Raw genomic sequence first — 18,103 nt, forward strand, 5'->3', positions numbered from 1 at the left:
AGCAAGCACTGTGTGGGTATGTGATGATGAGGCTGAGACAAGTAACACTAGCCCTAGGTGGCAAGTGCAACCCCATTTGGACCCATTGGACAGCCCCTGAAGGTAACTTCAGGAATCTCTGCATACCCTCCCAAGCCCTTGGTGCACTGGTCTGGGAACATGAGTGTCATTCCATTTTGTGGTGAGAATGTTGAGGTTCCCAGCAGCAGAGAAGAGGGAATGGGACATGACTCCCAAACTCTCTGGCCAGGAGGAGTATATCCTGCCCAGACCCCTGGACATGTGTACAGGGAGATTGGAGACTGACAGTCCCTCTTCTCCAGAAGGGCCTCTGGTCGGGTACCAGCACAAACATGCACAGGTGTCCACCTAAGCAAACAGGAGCAGGCTTCTGCCCCACAGTTTGGCTGTGCAGGTAGGGTAGGCTGCAGTGTGCCCACCTCTCAAGGTGGATCCCTGCAGGCCACTGGGCACTGAATGCCGCAAGGAGTGTACAGGCCATGAGCAGGGAGATAGACAGGCAGTTCTGGCCCCTGTGACAGCAGTGTAAGACAAGGTCCATAGGCATCCGGAGAAGGGTGCACAGGAGGGCTAAAGGAGTCCTCGGAGTAGGGCTGAGGCTTCATCCATACCTAGAGGGATAGAGAGGAATGGGCAGCAGAGGGAGAGACACTGTGAGCAGATGTACTATGGACAAAGGCCTGCAAAGAGAATGGTCAGGCTGTACACAAGAGGTGGCATTGGACCAGAGAGGACAGCAGGGCTGGAGGATGGCCTGAGGTCTTCTCAGAGCATTCTCTCAGGCCACGGTGTCTTCCCCAAAGCAAGGCATGTCTTGGGCAGTGAAGAAGTTCTCTGGGTCCCTCCCCTCCCACCTACAGGTGTGGAACAATAGAGGGCAGCATGGGGGAGTGTGACTGTTGAAGGATCTGGCTCTGCTGGGGCACAGGAGGTGTGCTGACCTCTTGGCAGCCTCATCTGAATGTTGACTCCGGGTGCAGTGTCTCTCCCTGGCTGGCACACACCAACCCCTGTGAGGCCACCACACCCCAGTTCTAGGCATGGGCCAATCTGTGTGTCCTGTGTTAGGAACTGGGATGTGTGGGTGGGTGTCCTTGAATATAGGTGTGAGTTTGTGTCTCAGTGGTGTGAGAGTAGCTCTGGGAAATGTGTGTGGAGGTAGGCGAGGTGTCTTGGATCTCTGTGTCTCTTACTCGGGGCTGTTTGGGAGAAAAGGTGCAGCTGGGGGCTTTGTGCATTGTGGTTCCAAGCTAGCTGCTAGTAGCCTAGCCTCTCTCTGTATCCCATGCATGTTTAGCTCCAACTCAATGTAGGTACCACAGTTGGACCCCAGTAGAAGCAGATTCAACTGTTCAGTGTACCTCTTATTTTTCAAAAATTTATTTACTTGAAAGGCAAAGTTACAGAAACAGAGACAAGGAGAAAATGAGATCGTCTATCTACTGGTTCACACCCCAAATGGCTACAAGGGCTGGAGCTGGGCCAGTCTCAAGCTAGGCGCCAGAAGCTAGGAGTTTTATCCAGGTCTCTCGTGTAGCTACAGAAGCCCAAGTACTTGGGGCTATTTTCCACTTCTTTCCCAGGCTATTTACAGGAAGCTGGATCAGAACAGGAGCAAATGTTAGAACCTGAACTGGCTTGCTACATTACAACACTGACCCCTTTAATGATTTTTTGTAGTATTTATTTTATTTATCACACCTCCTACATTCAGAAGCTCCACCCACCACATTCTCCCGGAGGAGTAGCCTGGCCCTGAGCATCCCTGTGGCTGGCTGCCATCACAGGCCTCCCTCAACTGCTGAGAACAGAAATCCACTGATCGCTCACTCAAAAACTCCAGAGAGAGGCCTGGCACAGAGCCATGAGTGGACTGCTGAGAGCAAGCGTCAAGGATCTGCAGCCCCTGCCCACCAGCCTTGGAACCCTCTCCACAGGAACAGCGACCCTTAGGTAGCTCAGGGTGGGTGGGAGGCATGTGGCCCCTCTGTCCTGACCTCTTTGCTTTGCTCTGCTTCCCAAGCCTCCTCCACCTGCAGCTTTTCTACAGTTCACCAAGGCATAGTGAGCGTGCAGAACAGATGATGGGAATTGCCTATGGCGGACTACTTGGCAGAGCACTGCACTGTAGGCCTGGGAACTGAGCTCAATGCTGAGCAAACCCAGGCTTCATTCCTCAGGAACCCTGGGACACTCATGTGTAATCTGGATTCCCTGGGCCTTAGCTCCTGCCTCCATAACCCCAGGGTTGAAATATACCCACCTGCTGGGACTGAAGAGATGATGTTTAAGGAGAGGTTAGCCCAGTCCATGACACAGTCTCCCTCCTGCACACATATGTGTGGATGGCAGTGTGAGCCCAAAGCTTAGGCCCAACCCTCAGGGATCTCACAGTTCCAAGCATAGACTGTCCCTTCTCCTGCCACACTTTCCCCCGCCCCCAGGATTCTGTTCCACATCTACCCCTTCCTTTCTTGCCTCAATACCCCATAAGAACTGATGAACCTTGAGGCAAGCCCACAGGAGCCCCAAGGGGACTCAAGGGCAATAACTGCAGAGCCAGCCAGCATGCCCCTCCCATCATGTGGGACTGAGGAACGGGCCTCAGTGCCCGGCCGGCTGGCCTTTAAAACTGGCCAAACACACAGCTCTGTGGCATCTTGGAGAAAGATCTGGCCCCGCACATTTCTCCCATCCAAATCATTATTGTAAATAACTGAAAAGTTTGTACCAAAATGAGAAGTCGATCCTTAGTGGCCTGCCAGACTGCTGTAACCCAATATATTTTACCCTTAAACCAGAAATGTGTTTGTTTAGAAGCAAGTCAATGACAAATGCCAAAACTGGAGGCATTTCCTTCCCTGGCCCGCCTCGTGTCCCATTCTCCCAAACCCACTCTGTACTCCCTGTGTCCACATTGGCTGTGAGAGCCTGGGAAACGGGTCCGCCCTCCTCCCAGAGCCATGACCGCCTCAGGGACCATCTTTGCCATGCATCAGGCACCAGCTGTGGGCCAGTGCCTATGTTGGCATTTCCTTTGATTTGCTTCTCACAGCTGCTTGCAGAGGCCCCATTTTAGAGAGGAGAAAAATGAGGACCCAGATGCGAACACGACTTTTCCCAGTGCTCATGGTGTGTAACTTCCTGCCTTTCAGCTTGCAGCTCCGGGTCACGGGATTCGTCCAGAAGATAGCAGTTGCTTCCCAATGCAGCTATGTGCCAGGCCCTTGCAGGCCTGATCTGCAGGATCTGAGCCTGGAATGGGCAACCTGCAGGATGCCCTGCAGCTGCTGATGTCCCATTCCATGTCCAGCTCATCCTGGGCTTCGTCCCCCGCCCCAGCAGAACACTGCAGGGTCCCTGGGCTTGGCCTGGGGAGCAAGCTGCCACCCCCTCCCCAGCTCCCATGATGGCTGCCCTCTTTCATCTCCTGCCCTGCATCATGAAGCTGCACGCAGCAGTAATGGATTGCAGTGGACTTTTTTCAATTAGGCTCTGATTTTCCCCCTCCTGTTACTATGAAACTCCAGATGGTCTGGGCCTTCACGGTTCCTGGGGTATTTTCCCCCATTATTTTCATCTTCTCTCTTAACACACTCCACATGTGGGGACCGCACTCCGTGGATCCACTGGGCTTTCTTCTGCTTGGTGCCGCCTGCTGCTCCCCTGTGTGTCTCATCACCAAGGGTACCCATGTCTCCAGCTTCAGTCCCACATCCACACAGGACCTGTCCCCAGCTCAGGAATGGCACCCATGAGGGCCCAGTTGGAAGTCTCAGCTCACAGTCATCACTCTTAAGGGACAGCTTGCTGTGGCTGCTTTAACTGGGGCTGCTTACAACAGTGCTTAAGGTTGCATAGCCACATCTACCAGACCCAAGGTCAGATCCTAGCTTGACCTGTGCCAGTAATGTCATCTTTGCAAACCTCAGTTTCATCATCTGCAGAAGGGGCTGGAAAGCAGCTTCACGGATGTGGCACGTTGTCTTGACTCAGTGATGCACCCTTGGTGCCCGACCTTGACAGGTGTCTGCAGGCTAGCTCTGCCAGTTAGAAGATTCTGAGTTCACTCCAGTTTCATCTTTGGATGTATTTTAATATGTGTGCCTTTTAAAGGTAAAGAAGGAAAACCTGACCACCCCTTCAGTTTTCAAGGCCAAACGTGTCTCTATGTTGGCCTCTCCCCTCCATCCTCCCCTTGCCCACTCTCCGTGGTATGAACATCTTTCCTTGGGCCAATGGAGCATGTCAGGGCTTAGTTAGATGAGCCTGAGTATTCCAGATTCACCCTGAGCAGGAGATGTCCACATCATGTGGTGGATGGGCATAGGTGGTCACAGGATGCTACCTGCACATCGAGATTTACAGAGAGTGCCCAGGTGTGCCCCTTTGTACGTGAGCAGTATCTGGACCATGACAAGTAAAGTGAACTCATGCGAAGTCGTACAGGTAGGAAGTGTTGCAGCCAGACTAGCACTGAGGCCACTTTGATGCTGAAAGGCAGTGGTGTGGTTGTATAAGTGCCATATAGATGCTGCCATGCCAGAGTATTGGGTCAGGATTTATACCCGGGGAAGCCATGTGAGGTTTGAGCAGGGAGATATCGGGTCTTTTTCTTGGACACTCATGGGAATAGCTGGGAGGGGTGGAGAAGGGCTCCAGTCTGGCAGCCTGGACCGGGACAGTGGACCTAATGAGAAAGTAAAGAAAGAAAAAGGTGGCATTTCCCTGCTACAGGGCCAGAGAGAAAGGCATGGGGTCCTGGCCCAAGTATCCAGATGGAGGGTGTGAGTCAGAGACCCAGGTAGTCTAACAGGTAGACAGGGCTCCAGAATCTACCTGTGAATAGCCTGCATTCTCTCTTCTCTGGGCCATACCAGTCACTACACAGAGGGGGGGTCTCAGTCACCGCTCTACTCACGAATGGAGGAGTCCAGACTCCCTGCTTGCCTTCACTCTGGCTCAGCATTCCAGGGTGTTCTGTGCTTTTAGAATAATGACCTCCCAGCAGTTTCGCTGCTCCTACTTTGTCCTCCACCTGAAATGCCTGTGCCTCTGCTGGTACCTTCGGTCCATGTCCCTGCTAGGCACCAGGTTCCTGCATCTCCCAGAGGACCCCCTAAAGCAGCCCCTTCCCAGGGCTCTGGGAACTCTCTGCTTCAAGGCCACATGCCTTCTGTGCCTGCACTAAGCATGCCACAGGCACTCAGAAGGCTGCAGAGGGAGGCAGGAAGATCAGACCCAGGGCTCCAAAAGCACAGGAGAGGCAGGGAACCCGGAGGTGTGTGGATATAAAGGTGGGCAGGTATCCAATGGGAGATGGGGTAGAGGGAAGCCGCTGCCTTGTGCTCCAAGTGAGTAATCCAGTGGCTTCCTAGAAGAGATAGAAGGACTCACTGTGGCTTAACCCAGATTCTGCCCTTGGTGCTGTGGAAGCAGTTGAACTCCCTGACTCCTACATATAGGTATCCAACTCTTATGCAAGGCTGGATATCCAGACACTGGCCATAGGAGGCAGGTGCCTGTTCAGGACAAAACCTGCCCTAAAGCATGAAGGGCCTGTGGAAGGGGAGGAGAATGCTGAGGAAACTGCTGCCTAGAAAGCTGGGGCAGAAGGGCAGGGCCTCCAGCTCCCTGACTTCCATCCCTAGCCAGTTCCAAGGCCCTAGACTGGGCAGAGCCTGGTACCCTTCTCTCACCTTATAAGCCAGGATATAGAAAGGAGATTGTTCCAGGCAGCAGGCAAACGGAGAGGGGTGAGGGGTGAGGGAGAGGGAGGTCGCACACACATTATACTTGGCTCCTACCTCTGCAGTGGGGCAGCGGCCAAGGTAGCCATCTCCAGTGGAATGCAACACCACAGCTTCCCTGCTATGTCCTCAGGTGATCCCTGCTGTAATGGGAGCTGGCTGCCAGGATCAGCACTTGCCATGCCTGTGCCTTTCAATCTTTACAACCATCTTCCATGGTACATGGCATTCATCCCATTTTACAGATGGAACACTGAGGCTCAGAAAATTGACTGGGCATGGGCCATTCAGTAAGTGGTACAGTTAAGACATAGGCTTCTAGTCAGCCTAGTTCTGTCACCACTGAGCTACCTCTGACAGAGGGGACAGTCATACCTGTCCAGGGGGTCAGTGGAGAGGAGGCATGACATCTGTGACAACGCTGGGCCCAGCAGAGCCAAGCACACAGTAGATATTGACCCAGTGAAGGCTCCCATCCTCTGCTTCATGTAAATGTTGAGGAGGAGCCCATGGCTGGTCCTGGTGTGGACATGCTTGTGCCTGGAGTGCCTGCAATGTGTTCTTCCTAGACTTGTCTTAAAGGGGGAGGGCCAGTACCACTTCACCAGGGTAGCCTGGCCTGCACATGACAGTCCAGCCTGCACCCCAGCTCTAGGATGTTTAGAAGCCGAGGGGTGTGGGGTGCAGCTGGACTAAGATCCATGGATGCATGGTCCATTGGCATCCAAGTGCATAGACGTGTTGCGGTACTTTAAGGAACACTAGAGTGAGGAACTCTACACTGGTGTTCATGATCCCTCATGCCCAGCAGTCTTCATTATTACTCCTTCTGAAATACATCACACCTCTTCATTACTCCTATAATTACACAGAGAGAGAGATGCCTATAGTGGCCAGGACTGGACTGGGCCAAGGCCAGGGACTCTTTTCAGGCATCCCACATGGGTGGCAGAACATCAGCTACCTTGGGCCATCCCAGGGTGCACGTTAGTGTTGTAGTCAAGGGCCAGGGATGGGAATCAAACCACCTGCCAGTGGTGGAACACAGGCATCTTACCTGTTAGGCTAAACATCTGCTCCCTGGATTGTACCGCTGAACCCTGCGATTGAGATGTCAACCCTGCCCTCAGAGAAAGAACTGTCAAATTCAGCGTGGAATATGGAGAGGAGGGGTGACTGTGCCATGAAAACCTACCACACAAACTCAGAGGAGAGGATGGAGATGGTATGTTGAGGCAGGTGGTGCTTCATCGATGCCGGCTGAATGAGAGCATAAAGAAAATGCATTCCAGGCCAGGGAACAGCCCTAGCAAAGGCCTGAGTGTGTGGGAATTCCTGGCAGGTGCAGCAATAGCCTTGACTGCTTGCTGCCACCACAGCTATGGTATGATTTGGAGAGGGGGCACAGACAGGAGAGACAGGCCATGTTGAAGACCACGAACACGGAGCCATGGATTCTGGACTTCTGGGAGATGTGGGAGAGTCAGAAGAGAAGGTGTCCCAGAAGGAGCACAGGACAAACAAGCCTGGGGCAAGAGCAGCTGGGCTGAGATGGGAGAATTGGCCCCAGGAGTTCCTGCTGGGGGAGTAGATGATGCACCTGTCTCCAGAGCCTGGCACATTCTCAGGAAGAACACACCGCTCAGGAGGAGTCTTTGCCCTCTGCCACAGTCTCTCCATACTGTGCAGCACCAGAGGAGCAGTGGGGTGAGCTAGCTGCTGAAAGGAAGCCCTCTTCTCTTGTCCACATCCCTCCATCGCACAAGACACATGTCAAGCAAACAAGTAGGCTTGAGCCCTCTCTGCGTTCTGAACAGTTGAGTTTAGATGCATGGAAAAGGCATAACATCTGGAAATGGGAAGTGAAACAGCCTCCATAACCCAGCTGCCACTGGCTGGCCTTGGACCAGCCCCAGCAGTCACAACCCACAGTGTGGCTGGGCCTCCAAAGAGAGGCAAGGAGGAAGTTCACCTGGGACCTGATTCCTGTTCCTGGGTCCTTGTCTTCACATTTGGACAGTCCACCTTGTCCTCCACTGCATTCACTGCCTGAGCCCTGGACTGGGCCTCATCTCTCTGGCACAGCTGCGTTCTCCTTGTCCCTCTGCCAGCCCACACCTGCTGCCAGCAGCCAGAGGGGGCTTATCTGTCCCTGTCCCCTCTTAAAGCCCTTCCATGGACCCTGCTGTGGCCAGGATAGTGTGAGCCTGGAGTTTGAGCCTGACTGTCTGGATCCTGACCTCTCTGTAGGCTCCTTGCCCACTGCAGCCTGCCCTCCCTGGGTTTCAGCGTCCATTTTGCCCTATGGTCATCTTTGGATAAACCACATGGGTCCTAGATTCAGACTCAGACAAGCCAGTGATTGAATAACCCAGATGCTTTAGTGTTGGGTAATTGACTGCTGTGTTCTCCACACCTCCCACCCCAGCCCGGTGCAGTCATCTGTCCCCTCAAAAGCTTCCTGCAGCCCCTGTGCTGGCTGAGATGTCTCAGCCCTTGTATGTGCCTCCATGACAGCTCAGCCATGATGCTGTATGCTGGGGGTGGGCTGGCCATGGTGTGTGTCACCCTTGTGGGCTCTCAGCCGGAGGGAAGACCCTGTGTCTGTGTCCTCCTCTCACATCTTGGTTCACCCAGCCGGCTGGAGTCATTCTGTCCAAATGAACGGGCCTGCACCACAAAATACTTCTGGGGCACCGATCCCCCAGGTGGACTGCAGGACCTGAAAGCTGCCAGTGCTCTTCTCCAGCTACTGTCCCCACCCTACTCACGAGCAGATAAGGTGGTTCTAAAGCTGGGGAGGGTAACAGAATGTGGTGCCCAGCTCTGAAAAGAGGGAGATCAAGGGGGTTCTAAAAGTGGATGTGAATAGGAGCCTGTCACTCCTTCCTCTCCATGCAGATGAACCCTCCAGAGAAAGAGTGTGCAAGAGCAGGCTTGTGGAAGCTCTAGGTACTGGAACATAAGACTGCGCCCTCTTCATTCCAGGCCATCTGCTGTTGGAAGCCCAGACTGACCGTGGTTCAGAGGGCTGGGGGCAGTGTTTCTAATACACACCGATAACTCCACCTGGGCCCTGGCTTGGAGGAAGGGCCTGCCCCTGCTGGTGTCTTCTTCTTCAGGGGTCACCTCCCCCTACCCAGTCACCCCTGGGAAGGTGGTGGGTAAGCACAGCCACCTTGGCTTTGATGTGAGATTTGGCCTGAATCCTGTTTTTGTCATGTCATAACCCTGTGAACTCAAATAGGTCACTATACCTGAGAGAGGGTGTTGAGACACACATTTCAGGATTGTTGTGTGCTACAGGTGCCTGCATGCAACCAGAACATCAGCCTGGGAACAGATTCAGGGGCAGGCTTGCAAAGTGTGGCAGGGGTGGGAAGAGGCAGAGGTGCTCACACAGCAGTCTGCTGCCTCCTCTGGCCAGCATTGAAGCTGCACTTTGACAGCTGGGGGAGGGAGTGCGATGGATTGTTCCAAGACAGAAAATTCTTTGCTGAGCGAGTTCCATGAACAAAGGCTCGAAACTGGCTGGGTCCTGATGTTCTCTGGTACTGTTGGCCTAGAAGAGAGGCAGGAAAGCAGTTTGAGTACCAGGCCAGAAGTACTTTAGACAGAACTATAGGATCCCATCGCTACATCAGCAGTTTCCTCTGAGTCCACATGAAAAGAAGAGAGCAGCAGGAGGCAGGGAGGAATTAGAAGTTAGGAAACTCCTGGGAGAGGGCAGAGCTGGGTAGAGGCTTCAGGGATAGGTGTCCTGGAGGAGGGTCTGGGTAGACAGAGCATTCCCTACAACCCCTGCCTCCTGACACACACACTTTCCTTTCCTTTCCCTTTCCCCTTTCCCTTTTCCCCTTTCCCCTTTCCCCTTTCCCCTTTCCTTCTCTTCCCTGTCATTTATTGCTGCATCCACCCCCCACTACCCTCTGACAGGGGGCAGGCAGTGACACAGTTGAGCTTGTGCCTCATTGCCCAGCTCAGTGCTAGGCATAGGTGTGCACTGAACAGCCAGATGGCCAGATGATAAATGGAAGATGCCTCAGGAACAAGAGTGTTGGTGATTCTGAGAGCAGTTGGTATTGATGCAGGTTGTGCCCTACATGTGGACAAGCTCCTTGACATTTAGCAGCCCATACCACTGGGCTCCACACAGGATGGAGGCTGCACCATCCCAGATGTGGAAAAAGGAAATGGGTTGAACGGTGAAAGTTTTGCTGGACAGAGCTTGGCACAGCTCCATGCTTCAGACTGCAGATGCCAAGGCTGCTTGGGCTTCATTGGGCACCTGCCCTCGGAGGCCTGAGTGGGGTTTCCCATGGCCATGGCAGCACGTAGTTTGCAGGTGGCCCTGTGAAGGGGTTCTCTCAGGGGTACAAGGGGGAAGGGCCATGTTCTCCCTGGCCCTGGCTAAACCATGCGCTTTCTGTCGAGTCCTGATCCCTTCTAAGGGAGGTGAACCAGTGGTCCTGGGACCTGGATTAGGAGGGAAGGGAAGGTGGGTGGGGAGAGGGGGTTAGGGGAGTGCCTGTAGGCCTAGAACCCTCCTCACCAGCTGTTCCTGTAGTTTGAAGGCTGCACCAAAGCCTTTTCACGGCTGGAAAACCTCAAGATCCACCTGCGGAGCCACACGGGCGAGAAGCCATACCTGTGCCAGCACCCGGGCTGTCAGAAGGCGTTCAGCAACTCCAGCGACCGCGCCAAGCATCAACGCACCCACCTTGACACGGTAGGCCCCCACGTGTCCTGGGAGAACCAGTAGCCCTGCACAGACCCTGCCTTTGCCCTCTAGCCACATTGACATCTGGAGCGGAAGAAGTGTCTTCAGCAGGGAGGGTCCTGTGAGTTATTGGATGTTGGCAGTTACCTATCTACCATCCTCTAGACAGAGAGGAGACAACTTCCATCCCCTAGGGGCAAGAACCCATCATGTCCCTGGCCATTGCCAGATGTCCTGGTTGTGGGGGCGGCACATTCATCTCCAGTTGAGAACCATTGTTTTGGCCCATGGTACTGGCCAATGCACCCAATGGGGAAAGTAGGCTCCCCCTGGAGCAGCCCCTACCCTGCTCATCCCCTCCACAGTCTCCTGTCCTTTGAGCACTGTAAGTGAGGAGTCACAGCAGGCAGCCCTCAGGACTCTAGGCTGCTGCCATCGTGACCTCAGATGCCCATTCTTTCCATTCCCTCCCCTTGTTTGTGCCAGACCTGGGAAGCCGGCAGCTGTGTGCCAAGGAGGGGCCAAGCCCCACCATGTGCATAAAGATGGCAGCACTGGACAGGCTGTTCCCTAAAGCAGCATGCCAATGCTGTTGGGGGCCTGAGGAGGCCAATGCCTGCTCACAAGTACACATAGCCTGCACCCTGGACCAGCGCTGATCTCAGAAGAGCTGGGGCATCCTGCTGGCTTACTCGCTATGGCAAGGCTGATCCTCATGGGGTAGGAGCAGTACTCCAAATGGTCATGGATGACCAGTGCTTGGCAAAGTGCCCACATGAGTGAGCTACCCTGACCCCAGGGCTTTGTGAGCCACAGTGGACCATTCACGCAGTGCCTGGCCAAGCAGGCTTGTCATTAGCAAGAGACCTTGTAGCCTTATGGGGACTGCAGCCTGAGGTTTGGCTCCTGGCTTGGGGCAGCTACGGGTATCCTGAGGGCACCCAGGGGAGCTGGGCCTGAGGAATGTTCTGCACACGCCGGGCCTGGAAAGACAAACACAGGGACAGACCTTGCTGCCCTGTTCCAGGCGAGCAGGCCTGCATCTGCTGAACTGTTTGTTTGCTTTTTGAAAAATCTGTGTAGATGGGTATCAGCTTCTCCACAGGACAGAGCAGGAGACTGGCTCCAGGACAGGACCCTGAGAAAAGAGGGAGAGTGAATCTGTGTGTTAGGTGGGGTCAGGCCTCAGAAGAGGGGCCGTGCGTGGGGCTGGAGGCAGAAAGTGGGCAGTTCTCGGCTGGCCCTCCCCACCTCTGCCCCGTGTCCTCCCATCAGCCTCAGGGCTTCTCACTGCTCTGTCTCTCTCTTTTTGCTCTCCTCCATTTCTTTACCTGGCAACCCTCCAACGGCAGCATCAAGGTACGATCATCTTCTTGGCTTTTCCCTTCCTACCCCCAGCTAGGTCCCTGGGTCCAAGGTCAGAGCGGCCTCTCCTTAGTCTGGCAGGGTGGAGGGCAGATCCATGTCAGCCCCAAAGTCCCTAACACCTATTGCAAACATAATGGTATCCCTTGCAGCCTTGGGAGGGAGAGGGTACTGTGGGGCCATAGCCACCACAAGCCCAGGAGCAGCTGGAGGTTCTAGGCAGGGCCTTGTAGAAGCCCCTTAGTAAAGAATGGGAGCCACAAGCCCCAGCTGTGCCTGGGATACTGTGGAGCCCAGCGGGGAGGAACATCACTGTACACAGAGCATGCACAGGCCTGGGAGTAGGCAGGGTGAGCAGTCCGGTGGTGGCTGAGTGGACATGGGGGCAAGAGTAGGAGCAGGGGCTTGCAGGGAGGTGCTGGAAGGTGGCCCATGTTCTGAGAGCATGGAGTAGCATGGCCTACTCCAAAGGGACTGCTGCCAGCAATGGGGAGGAGCACAGAGGCCTGCGGGCAGGAAGTCAGCTGAGGCAGTGGGATAGTTTTAGGGTTGCTCTTATATGTTCTGGTGGTGGATACTAGGGGTCCATGGGCAATGGACATGACCTCCAAGGGGTCCAAGGCCTGTGGTTTTCTGAAGGCCAGCTCCCTTCTGGCCTAGTTTTTGGGAGGTGGGGCTGTGTTTCTTATTGCTTAGCGAGCAGTCTGAGGACTCTGGTCCCCTAGAGTCTGGTCACAGCTCTGAACCTTGCCCCACTCTTCCCTCCTCCCCCGCCCCTGCTCATCCTCTTCCCCCCACTGCTAGATGCCTGCCTCACTTTACTCCCTGGGCATTCACTGCTGCTTTTCAGCTATGGGCTATAACAGCAACACTGTCCTCAGATCCAGTGTAGAACTCAATTAGCCCCAAACTGCAAGGAGAAAAGTGAGAAAGAAGGCAGCCCACCAAGGTCCCAGCACCCTGGTAGAGTGAGGACACAAGCCCCGTCTCCTCACCAGCCCATTCTGCTCCCCATAGGCTAGGCTCCTTGCCAGCCCTTATGGAATGCCACCTGCCTTCATCCCTCATCCTCTGCACAGCATGTCACACTACAGGACCTTGGCCCTAAAAGGGGCCCCTCACGACTCCTCCTGTGCCCTCTGATATTACAGAAACCGTATGCCTGCCAGATCCCTGGCTGTTCCAAGCGCTACACAGACCCCAGCTCCCTCCGCAAGCATGTGAAGGCCCACTCGGCCAAGGAGCAGCAAGTGCGTGAGAAGGTAAGATGGTCTCTGTGCCAGGCCCTGCTCAACAGACAGCCACAGGGCCTCACGGTCACCAGTCATGTCATGTCAGGTACCCATGCTCCCTGACTGCACTCACCAGTCCTTTCCCCTGGGAATGCCACCATCCTTCTGTCCATCTGCTTCCCACCAGAACCCAGGTGTGTCTGCCCCACAGCCCTTCCTTCCTTATCCGCCGACACCCAGGGGCTCCCCACTCTGTGCTCCTTCCATTTACCATAACTTGCATCATAAATGTGTTGCGCAGCCCTGTTAGGCACTGGGAATATAAAAGGGAGATGGCGGGGTCCCAGCATTCAGTGCCTGGCGGGTGGGACAGACATAATGTGATGAAACAGTATATTAGGATAGCACAGCAGTGAGCAGGAGTAGTCAGGCACACTACTTCTTGGTAGAAACAGGAGACTCTATGGAAGAAATGGTCCCAGGGCTGAGTGCTCTGAGCTCTGGAGCTAGCCAAGGAACCCTGCACTGCTGGCTCAGAGTTGGCACATGCCTGCTTCTTATTGCTCCGCGTCATGGTGGGAAGCAGTTTAGAACCACACAGGCCGGAGATTGAAAAACTCAGGATGGACGGGATGCAGGTTCTCACATTATTGAGCAGGGCAGTGGAGGTATGAAGTGCATGCTCCAGAGAGAGACCAGCATCGAGTTCAAACTGGAGCCCAACCCCTGTGGTTTGTACAGGACCAGCAGGCACTGGCTGGGCAGTGCAGGGAGGAAGAGGAGTAGCCCAGACTATGTGCCCTGAAGGAGTCTTAGGCAGAGAAGGGGCCCTGTCACCTGGACAGATGGCTCTGAGACCTGGGGAGAAAGGGTTGAGATGATTGGAGGGAAATCTGAGGCAGGGAAGCCACTGCTTAGGGGGCTGAGAGATGGTGGGGACCAGCCTGGGGCAGAGTAGGGAGTTTCAGAGGGATGGGCTGGGCAGGATAGGGAGCACAGCAGGAGTCCCAGGGCCAGGCTTTGGGAGACAGGAAGGGCAGTGTGGTACCTTTCCATCTGCTCAAGATGGAAAATTTGTAAGAGGAGCAGGTTTGCAAGAACAAGCAGCAGCTTCCATTTGAGATGAGGACTGTGCGAGCTTCCAAGGCAGCCTGGCCTCAGGTAGACAGCAGCAGCTTGGGGCAGAGCCTATAGCCTGGGCTTAATGCAGTCTCCGGAGGACCACACGAGAGGAGGTGCTTGAATGTCAGGGAGGTTGTGGGGTAAAGGAAAGCACCAGAGACCCAGGTTGGTAAGGGAACGGGACACTAGCAGTACACAGAGAGAGAAAGCAAGAGCTCAGTTGTTGCTCAGCAAGATCTTTGGAGCACCTTCTGTTTGCAAGCACCATTGCAAGCACCATGGATCTAGTAAGGGGTGAAGCAGCAGGTCCTTCAGGCTGCCGTCATCACGTGGCATGGGGCAGGCAGAGGTGGGTGCTGAGAGTGCACAGACATGGGTAAAAAGGTGATGGGGTGAGGGCAGCCAGCTCAGGACTTTGTCTCCTACAGGCAGAGGAGGTCAGCACCTGTGCGGAGAGTTCTCTGTGGAAATGCCACCTGCCTGGCCATGCTGGAAAAGGAGGCTGAGCACTTGCCCTGGGTGCCTCCATAGCTCAGACACTTCCTGTGCTGTAGCTCATTTGCTCCCTGCTGTAAGCTGAGCAGTAGCCACCATTCTTGTTCGCATTTTGCAAGTGTGGAGACTAAGGCTGAGAGTGTCAGAGCTTGGGCCCCGTTGGCTCCAGGGCCTGAGCTTTTCCCACCACTGTCAGGTTGAGGAGCTGCAGTAAGGGGCAAGGAGTGGCCAAGCCTCACTAGGCTGGGGCTCCCAGGCCAGCAAAGCTGGTGTCCCAAGCCAGCAAACCTGTGCCCGAGGACCAGAATCCTGCCCTGGTTTTCCCAGGCCCTGTACTTGGCACACACAGAGCCCCTGGAGGCTCAAGGCCACAGATATGTAAGCTTCCCAATGCTAAGCATCCATTAGGAGCCCTCAGGATGATGTATCTTTCTGGGTAAAGCGACCCTTATATTATGACAAGTCCTTGGCAGCCCTGCTGCGTTTCAGAGAGAATTAGAAATGCTTTTCTTCCTTAATTCTCCTCTCCTGCTGCTCCTAATCCGATCGACATTGCGGTCTGCAAGAACATGCTTTGGCTCTCTCTTGCCAGAAACTTAATTTACATGGAAAACAGCTGCTGGGTCAGGGAGCCGAGTGCCACGGCCAGGCTGGCCATGCCTTCCCCACGCCCGCGACCTGGCCCTCTGCTGGGAAAGTGGAAAAACCCTTGGGGCTAACTCTCGGCTGCGGAGTGGCTTGGGACGAGGCCCTCACCTTCTCTGGGTCTCTTGTGTCCCGGGGCATTTGGGGCAACCAGTCGCCAGGACTCCTGGCTGTAGTAGCTGAGCAGTGGGATTTCTCTGGGAGGAAAAGGACCCCTCCCATGCAAGTGTCTGGCCACCCTCCATCCCGTTCCTCACCCAACATCCTGAAGATCCCACCTATCCCCTACACTGGTCCCGCCTGGGAGGGAGGGAGGTGGTGAAGGCCACCCAGGGTGACTGTCATTGGGAATCTCCCAGAGTTCTTGGCTGGGGACTGTTCAGGTTCCTGGGCACATCCTAACCTGCACTTGCCCTAAGTCAAATGATCTTGAGTCCATAGTTCCATCCACAGGGGCCAGCAGCATGCCACCAAGTGCAGTCCAGCTAGGCCTGCACAAAGTGTCTTCCAACCCCTGTGTTGTTCCTCTCTAGCAGCCCAGGGCAGGGTGGCGATACCCAAAGAGGGTCAGTCCTCTGTTCAGTGTCCCTCAGGGAATAAGAGGTGGAGAAGGCTTTGAGGCCAGTTCTTCTGGACAGTAACTGTACTACAAAGGAAAGAGGTTGGAGGGAGGAGCTTGGGGGGAGGATCAGACCCTCACTGCCTGCCTACTGTGTCTCCCTCCCCAATCTGTTTTCACTTGGACGGCCATGCCTCGCAGCTTACTGTGGGGAACCCCATTCGTGCCCTGAGACCACGCCTCCCACAGGCGCTCCCAGCTAGTGCCTCAGAATACAGGCTCCTAAGAGTCCCATAACCCCTACCCCTGCTTCTGGCTCCCTGTGAACGCCCTGACTTCCCATCCAGGAAGACTCTATCCACCCCTTCTTTCTCCCTGCTTCCTTGGGGTCCCTTCCTGGCTGGCCCCCATGTCTTCATACACAGCACTTTCTTTGAAAATCCTTACACATCTTGGTGTCTCTGCTTTTCAGATGACCCAGACCAGCATGATCTTCACAGTGGGCACAGTTAGCCCCATTTCACAGAGGAGGAAATGGAGGCACAGTGACCAGGAACACCATTCCTTCCTGTCCTGCCCCCCTAAGCCGACAGACAGGTGGTCTCACACCAGCACCCTCCCCCTTTGCTTACTCCCCAGCTGCACACGGGCTCCAATGCCGAGGCCGACGTCCTGACAGAATGCCTGGCCCTGCCACCGCTCCAGGCATGTACACAGCTGACTGCCAGTGACGGGAAGGGTGGCCGAGCCTTGGGCCAGGAGCTGCTGCCAGGTATGTGTGTGGGGAGGCAGGGCCAGGGCACCACCTGGGAAGGACCCTTCTCTGCCATCCCTTCCCGTGGGAGAGCCATGAGGCTCCGTGGGGCACTGCAGGTAGGATACCCACTCCTCTGGGTATGGTTGCCTCCCTGCTGCCAGCTCCAGGCTTCTCCATCATCTTCTCCCAGGGACTCTTGTCATGAGTCAGTGTTCCTCCACACTCCTCCTCGCCTTGCCCTTGGCCTCCTGAGGGCCTCTTGTCCCAGCCTCAGGGTGCCGGCCCCTGAACATTCAGCTCCCTCTGCATTCTCAGGCCACAGCCCGCTAAGACAGCTCCTGTCCTTCCTTTAAGTCCTGCCTGCTTGTCTCCTCCTACAGGAAGTCTTCCTCTGGGCTGTCAGCCTCTTTGCTGTCTGGCTGCTCAGGCCCTCACTACAGTATGGGTCATGGGCAGAGCCAGGCAGGGAGAGGCACTGCTCCTGGGGTTTGCACTCCGGGCCCTTCCTCATGGCCCATGTTGCTCAAGGCACCCCCAACGAGAAACTGCCTTCCAGAAGGGTCTGTGTGCCTCAACCTGAAATCCACTTAATCCCCACCCCGAGACGCAAGCCCCTTCCAGCTCACTGTGAGGCTCTGAGGCCCTGCAGGGTCCTCTGCCAGCCCTGCAAAGCCTCTGGTACAGCCACGGCAGGCAGCAGTTACAGGGCCATGGGTCAGGCCTTGGGCCACAGCAGGAATCCAGCCCAGATAAGGGCAGCCTAGCCTTTGGATTCCAGCTGCCATCCTTGTGCTCTACCCCCCACTGCCCCTAAAGAAACCGCAGTATCCCAGCAGAAAGCTCTGCCCACCCTCTGGGAGTTCTTGAATTACTCCAACGATTTTCAACTTTGTAAAAAATTTTCTGATGTTTTATTCTTTCCCCATCCACATTGAAGCAGCAGCAGATTTAAAAATATGTCAGAGCACTCAGCAGACAGCCCACGAATGAGAAGGTTTTTGACTCTTTCTCATAGACCCCTCTCTCCAGAGGTCAGTGTTCAGGCATGAGTAGGGACTCACCCGGAGAGAAGGTGCCTGAAGGAGGGACAGCCCCCTACAATATGCCCCTATTACAGGCTGCCTCTTGCAGTGTCAGAATTCCAAAGTAGCAGGGCTAAAAGTCATTGTTGAGATGCTCAGCCCAACCTCCCAGCATCTGGCACTGACTGCCTGGGGAGGAGCAGTGTTAAGAAGGAGCCTAAAGCTGCAGGGAAGCAGGGAAGTCAGCTGCAGCTGACCCACAGTGACTGCTCCCCACGGGCAGAGGTTATAGCTTGGGAGAACGCAGGCCTAGGCCAGGAAAAGTCTTGGTCCCAGGTCATCCAAAGAGTTTGAAAACCTGTCCCCCAGGTGCCTCCTAGGGAGAGGGACAAGGCCCACAGCACCTGTGTCTGGG

At 55.0% G+C, this 18,103-nt stretch overlaps 1 protein-coding gene across 3 annotated transcripts in view; it reads left to right on the forward strand.

Annotated features, from left to right (window-relative positions):
- Positions 1–18,103, forward strand: part of GLIS1 (GLIS family zinc finger 1) — a 205,237-nt gene that overhangs the window by 177,860 nt on the left and 9,274 nt on the right. For all 3 annotated transcript variants that reach the window (XM_040978664.1, XM_040978665.1, XM_040978666.1), the window contains 3 exons: positions 10,339–10,500; positions 13,008–13,118; positions 16,549–16,681. In XM_040978664.1, the coding sequence (XP_040834598.1) occupies positions 10,339–10,500; positions 13,008–13,118; positions 16,549–16,681 (406 nt within the window). The remainder of the gene's footprint in view (positions 1–10,338; positions 10,501–13,007; positions 13,119–16,548; positions 16,682–18,103) is intronic.

This window comes from Ochotona curzoniae, unplaced genomic scaffold (genome assembly GCF_017591425.1).
Source record: "Ochotona curzoniae isolate NIBS_2020 unplaced genomic scaffold, NIBS_Ocur_1.0 contig_291, whole genome shotgun sequence".
Lineage (NCBI taxonomy): Eukaryota > Metazoa > Chordata > Mammalia > Lagomorpha > Ochotonidae > Ochotona > Ochotona curzoniae.